The sequence below is a fragment of the Papilio xuthus genome, unplaced genomic scaffold, assembly GCF_000836235.2.
Source record: "Papilio xuthus unplaced genomic scaffold, Pxut_1.1 DF827680.1, whole genome shotgun sequence".
Classification (NCBI taxonomy): domain Eukaryota; kingdom Metazoa; phylum Arthropoda; class Insecta; order Lepidoptera; family Papilionidae; genus Papilio; species Papilio xuthus.
Genome location: NW_013530969.1, coordinates 2,884,237 through 2,895,727, shown reverse-complemented (window position 1 = coordinate 2,895,727; position 11,491 = coordinate 2,884,237). Strand labels below are relative to the sequence as shown.

Here is an 11,491-nt window from a genome sequence, read left to right as displayed (position 1 = left end):
ACGGCAGTGTAAACCCATGTTTAGAATATTATTTGCTACTTTTTGTAGCTGGAATCTTGAATGTCGGTCTGTAAATCGGCGGGTGCACTTATCGAGATTCCGTTAGGTCATGTTGAGGTCAAGATAATATGTGCCTCGTTAAACTGTTTACTTTTATAGATATGATTTTTCGCAGTAAATTGTTTATAGCAATAATTTATGCTTTAATGTTTACATTTTATCTTTTTTTATAAACACAAATTTAAGATTTAATTGACGTGATACTTGTATTAAAACATATACGTTTTTAACAACAAATATTTTATACATACAAGTCTCTGTTTATTGACCTAAAATCTTCATTACTAAACATCTTATCTCTATAACCACTACTGACCGTGAATAAACTTATTTATCTTTAAGAGTAATTAATTATCTAGCGTAAACAAGAATTTAAATGTTTGATTTAATTCTTTAATGTGCTCAGTATTCTACGGACATGTTTAATTTTGTCTCGCTTATGCAAACGTAATGTGTAAAAGCATGTCCCAGATACTATCGTTGAGACAAACGTATACACGAGGAGCGAGGTTATAAGAAAAACAGAGTAACTTTGAAGGTGTCGGTGACGTAGTGGTTAAGTACAGGACTTGTAATCTGCAGGTCCAGGTTCGGTCCCCGCATTATACCAATGCTCGATTAAGTGAAGGCAAACATTGTGATGCAACCTGCACATATTTGCGAAGAAATTAAAAGATATCTGCTCTGTTCAGAATGGTTGACGAACCCCAGACGATACACTTAATTACATTGTCTTTAGATCTGAAAATGACTATGCCTATATTAATTTATTCAGTACCCTTCAATAGAATCTATAACAAGGGTTAGTGTTATAAGAATAAATAATTTATATATACTTCAAACATTGTTATAATATTATGTGTTAATTAAAACTAGTCGTGACCTTGAATCAAAGAGCGACTGTAGTATTAAAGGTAGATTGGTGATTAATCAATCTATAACTTGAATATAATCTAGACTAGATTAATGCAAGTATTCGAACGACATTATGGAATAGCAAATACATAAAATAAAGAGCAAATGCTTCTAATTTTTTTGTTTTAATGTGTGAATTTAAAATATTTTTTTTATCATCATATAGCACCAGCTAGAAACTAGAAAGTAGGCATATGTGCTTTGTCATGACCAAAGAAAACATAGACAAATGTTTTTCGCGGTGTTTTGCTACTTTTTAAGTGATTGTTATTTACCTTTTTTTACATTTTTAATTATTGTTAGAGTAACACTTTCCTGCGCACGAAGTAAAACTTTTTGGTTATTTATTTTTTAATCGACATCATTTATAATTTCCGCAAACCTAAATTCAGTTTATTACAAACGAAAATAATAAATCAATTCTGACTAGCGGTTCTCAGGTTGTATATGTAATGCACTAAAATTATAATGATTCAAAAGTGAACCAGTACGAATTGAGCATACACATACCGTTGCATGTACTCATTACATTATATGATGATAAAATGTGCGGTTTAAAAGAGGATTTACGACAATAATCCAACCATGCTTTTATTACTTTGGAAGTTAATAATGACTTAAAAAGGTTAAGTATTTATGGGTATGCAACAATATTGCCACTGTATTTCCCACTTTGTGATGTCCCTTAAGGTTGCAGAGCAGTCATCAGCTTTAGTTACGTGAAGATTGAAAGATGAAGTTCCTTTCAAAAACGTATGTAGCACAATAAATTTCTGTAGTTTAAATATGTGCATCTAATGATTGACTTAGACGCAAGCGTATTCGTAATGAGTTAACGTTCATTGCGAGGCATTTTTCTGTAGAATACCGCGGAAGGAGGCGCCTGTAATTTAGAACACAGAGTTTTCCAGCTGCCAATACGTAATGGTATTGACACGCTTTGACGATCCGGCTGTTGTGTAATAGAAGTGAGGATGACGCACTGTTGACTTTCTCTGCGACAGTGCGGTCGAGATCCACTGGACTGATCGGAGGGAAACCCACGCGATATTACAACAGAGAACGGGGCCATAAACGCTTTCAGCGAGATCGGGAAACCCCGTGACGTACTGCAACAAGCGCATCGTGTTACTTATTACCTATAGTTACACTGCGGTGTCTCTGGTATTTAAACATAGCATTGACTCTATTTTTTCAATGTAATTTAGAGGGATACAAATATTTTTAACACATTTGTTTAGACAGTGGAAACCAACATTTATTGTAATCATGTAAACGTTGGATCACCAACAAAATGTAACTACGAAACGTACAGAATATAATTGGACTGTTCTGATGTTAGTATAACAATTACGGTGATACTATTTAATTGTAAGCTAAGTTTAATCTTTATTATTATGAATACTTCCTCCATAAACATCTTTAACAGAATAAATCGTCATACGCAATGAATCAGTGTTTATGCTGTAAAGGTTTTACGACTAAATGGGAAATAAATGCAGCCTTGCAGTTATACCGTGGCTTGGGATTTCCCACTCAAATCAGGTGTGATGAATTGACTCGGGGCAGTCGCGTATCGATAAAAAATAATCGTGACAAATCGCTCGCTCATTTTAACGTCGCTAATGAATACAGTAAATAGAACTTAAATGTGACTGTGAATATTTAATAATTTTACTAACTTAGTTAGAGGTAGTCTATATTCGTAATGATAGTAAGCCCTTGCCTTGTCACCTTACAAGGTTTTTTCATCAGAGTTATGTTTGTTTTAATGTCTCTCAAAAGTCGGAGAAAATGAGAAAATTCATGGTGTTGTTTGGCTAATAATAAATGAGAGAAATTATTAATTAGGCGTATAATAAAACAGTTAACTTGCCCATACTTGTGAAAGTTTTGATATAAATTAATTGACTTGTAAACACTTATTTATCGTTACTAATATCTGTTAGAATTGATATTTTGAATGATGTACGTTTTTAAACTGTTTGAACTTTTAAAAATTCTGTAGTCCACATTCGTCACTCATCAGTCCTCGCCCCTACCACTTAGTTCTTTCTACAGTAGTGCCCCCTGCCGCTGCGCACGATTGCGACGAGAGAAAGCGCTGGCAATGATTGCACAGCCGAGATAAACTCTCTCGACTGTTCACTCCTTTTGTGTGAATAGTTAGTTGTATTGTGAATTATTTAGATTTAACTCTGTGTAATTAGTATTTGTCGAATTGTAGCACGGTATTGAAACATTTCATCGGATCTTTTTATTTGTGAGTACGAAATACTTAATAATATAAATATGTCAATAATATAAGATTGTATAATCTGAAAAATATTTTTTCTAATTCCAAAGACTAAAATGTTTTATTTAATCAATCAGATTGTGAAAGTATTATGTTATGCTATACTATGAGTTATTTCATTTCGATTTAATCTTCAATTTGTAATAGTATGGAAATTAGCAGCTAATGATTATAAAAATTATTTATTAAGCATATTTCATTTGTCTTCGTGTAGGTAGTTTTAAAATGAAATAAAAATATATTAAACGCGTTTTCGCCGGTTTTCGAGTAAGTTCAATGTAAAAAACAAGATATTTTATTTTTAAATATTAGTAACATAATAGTCCAACGATCAAGTAAAGGTTAAAGTTGAATTCAATGTCATATGTGCAAGTATTACGTCATTTTACAAGCGGAACTACAGGATGGCAATATCAGTAAGCTACTGTTTTTACGAAACTAAAGGTCATTTTGTATTGGGGTCGCTGAAAAGGTGTACACTTTTGACGAGTCGTAAACGTGAGAAAACTCTTTAAGTAGTTTTAAAGCTGACGATGGACAATTGATACCACTATGTGTTTTTGAAATATCGGTCAATTTTAACGGTAATTTAGACAATGTAATTTGGTTGAAGGAATGTTGCGACATTTCTTTTTCAATTCGCTATACGTTATTTTTGCGAAATCACTTGAAAAATAGTCCAAAGTTATCTTCATCACTTATTTTAATGCGTCTTTCTATTTTTTTAGGATCACAATGTTGAAGATAGGAGTGCTAATATTTTTAATATCATCAACATTGGTGAACAGCCAATGTTTCTACAAGGATGACTCTTCTAAGAAGCTAAGTCCGGAATCAAGGATGTCTCTGTATCGTGGTCAACTGGAATTCACTCTACATCTATTTAATGAAATAAACAAAATGGTGCCCGATGATAATATATTCTTCTCGCCATTCTCCGTGTATCATGCTCTGTTGCTAGGGTACTTTGGAGCTGGAGGACAAACTGAGCAATCGTTAAAACGTTCATTGAAAATTGCGGAGAAAATGGTAAGTGATATCCATGTACATATATGAATGTTAACATACCCATGAAAAACATTACCTTCTAGTTATCAATTTCATCTCATCTTGATTGTCACAACATAGTTCGAAGCATAAATAACCTAAAGAGAAAGAAATTGATACAACGCAGAGTCAATCACTATATATGGTATTCCATATTTACAGGACAAGATCAACTTGATGACGGCGTACAAGGTGGACAAGACGTCGAGGGCGATGAACAACAACAGCGATAGCTACGAATTTACGTCCGTCAACAAGATGTTTGTCGATCGCAGCATTACTGTGCGACAGTGCATGCTCGACGCCCTGAGCGCTGAAATAGAAGCTTTGGTAAGACTCGCACTTCCAACTTAAAAATAAATCATCCTGCTTATTTGCTTGTTTAACACTAGCTTTTGCCCGCAACTGTTACTGTGGAGTAAAAAATACTCGATAAGTAGTCTATGTATTCCTCAACGCCAAATTCAGCTGTTCCGCAGATATACTAACAAGCAACCATCCATACATTAAGCCATGCTAAACTTTAACATTTTATTAACATTACCGTGGATGTCGCCGCCGAAACACTAGCGCATAAACATACCCCTAGAATACAATATAAATAAAAACAAGACAATGCTTAATAAAGCTTGTAAAATATTTTCTGACGTCACATAACAATCTTACTTAATCAAATCCTTGACCGAGTATTGCTACACCTTTACGTACGCCCGCAATACATGTAGTTAGCTTATATAATATTCAATGATTTAATTTCTATATATACCGCAGCAGTTACTTAAACATTCTTAAGAGTTAAAAAAATATTTCTTTCATTTCGAACTTATATAGTAAGGCCAATAAATTTTAGGTTCGTTATGTACACAAATTTTCTCACAGATTAAAAATGGTTTAATGCATAATGATTCTTCCAGTTATACACAAAATCTGCAACTCGTATTATTAAATGATATATGACATTATTATATATTCGAAGCATGCTTTTCCACTTATTATTTTGACCTCAAAATGATTTTTACAAGAGTTAACTAAATAATTAAATAAACAAACGGTTTCAATTATTTTAACAGTTATTCATGTATATAATATAATTAAACTCAGATTGACAATAAACGTGAAATATCTAAGATCAATTTTGTTTTCAAAACGTTGACATTATAATCAGAGATAAGAAGTAATAAAAATAAAACAATCAATATAAAAATAAAACTTTAGCAGATACTGGCTGTTATTGTAAGATATAATATAAAATAAATAAAACAAAGACGCTACTCATAATAATGCACGCTCCGAGGACAATCGTAATTCTTTCAATTCAATGGAATACGATATCAAAATTTTAATCAGGTTTCGTGTGGTAACGGCGGTAACAAAGATTCTATAAAAGCTTTGTATTATGAATATTTTTATAAGGTGATTCTTCCACGTAATGGCTGTTATCTGGCCAGTAATAATATGAATATCCAGTGTTAATCTTATACGAAACAAAGAATATATCAATTTTATATTCGAATTAAATTTGGAAAAAAACTTGCATCTGTTTTGATTGAAGAGACACATTTATCTTGTAATTAATTATATTTTAAGCTTTTTAATTGTTTAACATCAATTTCTAATTCTTATTATTAATATTTCCAGAATTTCCAAGGACAGCCCGGGGAATCGCGCGAATACATTAACGATTGGGTTTCACGAGTCACCAAGAACAACATCAAAGACTTCCTACCCCCTTATGCTATCTCGCAAGTTACTAGAATGGTTTTGGCCAATGCGGCTTACTTCAAAGGATTATGGGCTTCGAAGTTCTTGCCTGAAAGAACGAAAAAGGAACCTTTCTTCGTGTCTGAAAGTCGTCAGACATTAACGTACTTCATGAAACAGAAAGGAACCTTCCATTACAGTAAGTATACGTTATATTTAGTCATGAATACGGAGATTAGGTTGCAATTATTGAACAATGATATTGTGAGATTAAGGAGCTTTCTCTGTAGAGTTTTCTTACCTTTATGATTTTATTTAACTTGTCTCTCAACAAGTCGTATCCACATGTCGTGCGATAAATAATAAGGCCCATGAAACAATATTCGTGAATTAATAAGGCTGCATACTTGAAAAAGTCGGTAATAATGTAGAAAAATGATGATTTATTTATGTTATTTCAGTGGTAAACGATGACCTCGGTGCTCAGATATTGGAGCTTCCGTACAAAGGCAATGACATCAGCATGTACATTTTCCTGCCACCCTACTCAATGAAGGAAGGTAATGCATCATACTTAGCTTCTATTATTATGATTTTGAATTATCGAAAGGGTTATTACATGCTAACTATATCTTTACTAAGAATTTTAACTAAGCTAAAGTAAATCAAAAGAGTTAAATTGCAGATCTAGAAAAAATTACTATCGAATATGGTATTATATAGGAATAGTATATTAAGGAGTTCCATCTATAGAAATATTTACTTAATTACATAAATTATTACACACAAAAGAAATGTTTTTAAAGCGTAATGTGTATTGTTTGACAGGGGTAACAAATATAATCGCCAACCTGACTCCGGAGCGACTGGCCGCGGTGGTAGAGGAGAGCTTCATGGGTCGCGAGGTTGTCGTCGAAATACCCAAGTTCACAATGGAGAGGTCACTTCCGATTAAGGGAGTAAGTTCTTTGCTATATTTTTGTAACAGCGAATCACTGTCGAAGCACTGTCACACTATTGTGTCATCCCTTTCATTGTCTATATAAAAACAGAGATAGCAATAGTGTTTTTATACAAGCACTGAAATAGTGGAAATGCACGATAAGGGCCTAACTAATGTTACGTCTTATCTAATGTTATAATTCATTGTGACGAGGGAACGTAGTGCAATATTATAAGTCGTATTTAAATCGACAATTTTAATTTAAGTAATTTATATATTTTTTTCTATTTTAGGTGTTACAAGCCTTAGGTGTAGGTGATCTATTTAACTCAAGCGCAGACTTCACCACGCTGACTGATGATCGCGGCATTCTCTTTGATGACGCCATCCATAAAGCTAAAATACAAATTGATGAAGAAGGTATTTGTTATAATTAATAATGTATTATTAATATAATTATATGAAAACGAGAAAATTATAATATCAAAAAACTCCGACTTACTACTCTACTTCGTAGATAGATAAAAGTTTACTAGCATCGGAGGTGGTTATCCCTTTAGCCGTTGTTTTCTGAGCCCAATATAAATCATACCTATGTATAACATATCGTAATCCTTGTCATTTTCTTTAACCGAACAGAGATAACAATATTTTTTAACAAGATTTTGGTTTCGGAAATTCACGATAAATGATGAGGCTTATAAATTTCATGTTAATTTGTAGGTACGGTAGCGGCCGCAGCCACTGCAATCTTCGGTTTCAGATCGTCGAGACCGGCGGAGCCCAGCGTGTTTATTGCTAATTTCCCCTTCGTCTACGTCATCTACGAACGCCCCACCAACTCAGTACTCTTCATGGGCGTTTACAGAGACCCTAAAAAATAGACTGCGTAGTTTAAGATGTATTTATTTATTTTATCTTTCTTTAGCTATAAAAATAACACGTAAGGAAAAAAACTTTAAATAATTTAAAGAGACACTTGTGCGTTATTTAAATTTTGTTAGATATTTCAAAATGTTTAATTTGTAAAAATTATGACACTAAGATAGTGGGATAAAATTAAAACTGATTTTATACGTTGCTTGACACATCCTGTTTAGTGATATTAAATAGGAATAATGAATGTATTGTGTTGAAGATAAGTGGTTAACGATGTTAGTGATCCTTATTAAACGGATTAAAAAATGACAATACATATCACTACAGAATCTTTTATTTCTATTCTTTTATTTCTATTTAATCTTTAAATTCACTTAATTATAGTTAAAACACGAATATAGTATTTGATTATAAAATTATCGCTTTGAAAAATAAATCTTCTTGTTTCTTGGGGAATTAACAGGTAAGGTTTTTATAAGGATCTTACTCCTTAGTCTACACGTAGTAGACATAAATCTTCAGCCACATCAATAAAATCTTACTTATTTTAACAAAGTGGCTGTTTTGATGTATGGATGGATGTTTGTTAGAAGGTTTTTTCCTGACAGGCTACATGGGTCTCTCTGAAATTTGACATAGACGTAGAACATAGCCCGGAAAAATACAATAAAGTTTTATTTTTAATTCCGCGCGGACATCTAGTATTAAAATATAAAGATAAGTTTACCCCCCATCTAAAGCATTGTACCTGTAATATTAATCATTGAACCTCTCAATAAATAGTGTGTTATCAAGATATCTAATACAAATAAGGAAATTTAATTACTTACAGCACTTAAAAGATTATAAGGTAGAGTAAGAGGTTATTTCCACTAAGCTAGCCGTGCAACTTTGGCCGCGAGCAGTTGTCGTTTAGTACATCAGTGGATGTCTCATCAGTAGAAATAGAACATTAAACTCATAATAAACGGTAGTTACGCGCGCGGTGAGTCGCTAAAGTGAAAATAGCCACTATCTCGGAAAACAGCTATAAAATATTAATGACAAGAAGTAGGCAACAATAAGGTACATAAAACATCTTTTTTGATTAGAATGACATAACCTTTATTAAATGTACAATAGTGTAATATGTTTAACGATGATTACTTACATTTATCCGCTTTCATGCGGCCTTTACATAAGTCACCTTTTAAATTTAAACTACTGCTGTAAGTTTTAGTGCAAATTACGAAAATATAAATTAGGGTTAAGAAATGTAATTATATTAAAATGTTCATTTCATGAATCCGTCCAATTTTGTAGTAAACACAAAATTATTTTTGACCATTCCTATTGTATTGTAACATGGTTTATATTATACAGCGGTCACCCGCGACTCCGTCTGCGCGGAATTAAAAACAAACAAAATTAGTAGCCTATGTATTCTTCCAGACTATGTTCTACAACTGTGACAAATTTCACCGAGATTCATAACGCCGTTCTCGAGATACCTTCAAACAAACATCCATACATCCATCCAAACATTCGCATTTAGAATATTTGTTAGATATTTTAAGGCTTGCAAGTTATGTTTACTATGATAGAAGAAGAGGTTGGGCTTATAAAAAGAGAGCGAAAAATGATTAAAAGATATCCCCATATTTTTTCTGATATTTTTACGCCAATAATTTTACTGTACATATTTAAATAGATCGTGAGTATCTCGGAGGCTATGACATTGCATTCAAACATTCTTACGATCGTATCGTCTTAAAATATTCCATCGGCCACGGAAAGGTGAAGACAATCAACAGATTCATTCGATTTCACGGAATACAATTTCTAAAGCTGGGAAATACCTACGTGTTTCGTAGACTTATTGAATTTCAGAATGGTCATCGTTGAAAAATTAAAAAAAAAAGCTTGTAAACGACATTGCCTTTTTTACTTCAATAGTGAAATATATTGACTCCAAATGTAAGTTTCAATACCTTAAAGTTTAATTTTGACTATCTCATAATAAGCTTTCATTGATTCAATCAGTTCATTTACAATATCGTGCATAGAAAAAAATATTTATAATTTACACCTGACAAATATTTTGACGCGAGTAGTAATTAAACTCAAGGTATGTAATATTATACTGAGAGTTATGCTGGCTATACACGTTAGGTTTTCAATGACATTTTTAAATTCGTTGACGTAAGACAGACACAACGAATTTTCATACACAGAATCGTACAGACTTGTAGCACTCATGCTAGATTTTGTTTGTAGGTTATGTATGGACGATAAAAATCTCGTGGAAAACCTTACGTGTGTAGCCTGCTTAAGTCAGGCGGCCGTCAAAGCTTTAAAATCTATATAATAAGCGATGGCGCGAGGAAAGTATTTGTGGCCTTTAGCCATAATGATCGTAGTTAATGCAATATGTTTTTAGGAGAGTTGATTTTATACCTATTACATGTCACGCCAAATGATTAGTAGAAAATTGCTTCTTGTGATAATTGGCGGCCCATCAGGTTTAGAAAGTTAGAATTCCTTCATGATGCACGGCGTACTATGCGCGTAGCGACACCGCGGCTCTGCGGCCACTAGCCATACTTTGTGTTTGCTTTTCTTATAAGCGAATTACACTTCAATCTTAATAATATTATAAATGCGAATGTTTGTATGGATGTTTGTTAGAAGATTTTCAGTAGAGCTGCATGGATCTCGCTAAAATTTGACACAGACTTAGAACATAGTCTGTAAGAAAACGTAAGCTACTAATTCGGTTTTTTTAATCATAGCTAAAGACAGCTAATTTATTTAATGAGTATTCGTAGTAATTTTTACATTTATTTTGTTCTAAAATATTTATTGTTAAATTATAAATACTTTCGACTTATTGAGCTTAATATTAGAGATGAGTTAGTGATATCCTACAATTTTCAATTTCCTTGCAAAGCACAAGGCAATTGAATTTATTGCAATTACTAATCTAGAACACTTTTAGATCCTAGATGTTAGCTTTATTTCGCAGTTATAACATTTTCTTTAATCTGCCCGCTCCTTCCATATTATGTATGAAAATAAAGTTCATTCGAATTCGATTATGTTATAAAATAATATTTATTAATATGACGACTTAATAAATGGTCTATGTTGACAGATATTGTTAAAAAACTGCTTTATTTCCTTGTTTACTATAATTCGTTTCAGTGCCAAACTAATTAAATGTTTAAATTGGTCTTAATATGGCAAAGTTTATGCTTATTCGTAAAATAATGTATTTTATAGTTATTGTACAGGGATTTAAATAAAAAAAAACCTTATTTGAAGAAAAATGTGTTAATATTGTAGAAAATGAAAAGGAAAAAGACCTAGAAACTGATCTGACCTACTGAATTCGAAAATATAAATTTCTTCTTTTTCCTTTTAGTAAATAGCAGCTAAACTGTAAAAACTCCTTGAACAGTTATCGTATGTAACTATAGCTTTTTTTTAATAAAATAACCAACATAGAATAAACTAATCTAGAGCATAATATTATTTTACAGTTGATCAATATTATAATTTTTATTGAATGAATTATTTATCCTAAATATATTATAGCTAGTTTTCTAGAAGTATCATTATAGAACAAGCACCTGTTTTATACAAAAAATCTTGCTAAAGGAAGCCAGAAC

At 32.3% G+C, this 11,491-nt stretch overlaps 1 protein-coding gene across 1 annotated transcript in view; it reads left to right on the top strand.

Moving 5' to 3' along the window:
• Positions 1 to 8,163, top strand: part of serpin-6 (serine protease inhibitor 6) — a 9,541-nt gene extending 1,378 nt beyond the window's left edge. Inside the window, 7 exon segments of the mRNA NM_001312730.1 lie at positions 4,000 to 4,300; positions 4,481 to 4,648; positions 5,957 to 6,218; positions 6,481 to 6,579; positions 6,848 to 6,978; positions 7,256 to 7,382; positions 7,686 to 8,163. Of these exon segments, the coding sequence (NP_001299659.1) occupies positions 4,007 to 4,300; positions 4,481 to 4,648; positions 5,957 to 6,218; positions 6,481 to 6,579; positions 6,848 to 6,978; positions 7,256 to 7,382; positions 7,686 to 7,846 (1,242 nt within the window). The 5' untranslated portion in view covers positions 4,000 to 4,006 and the 3' untranslated portion in view covers positions 7,847 to 8,163.
• Positions 8,164 to 11,491: the final 3,328 nt, after the last annotated feature.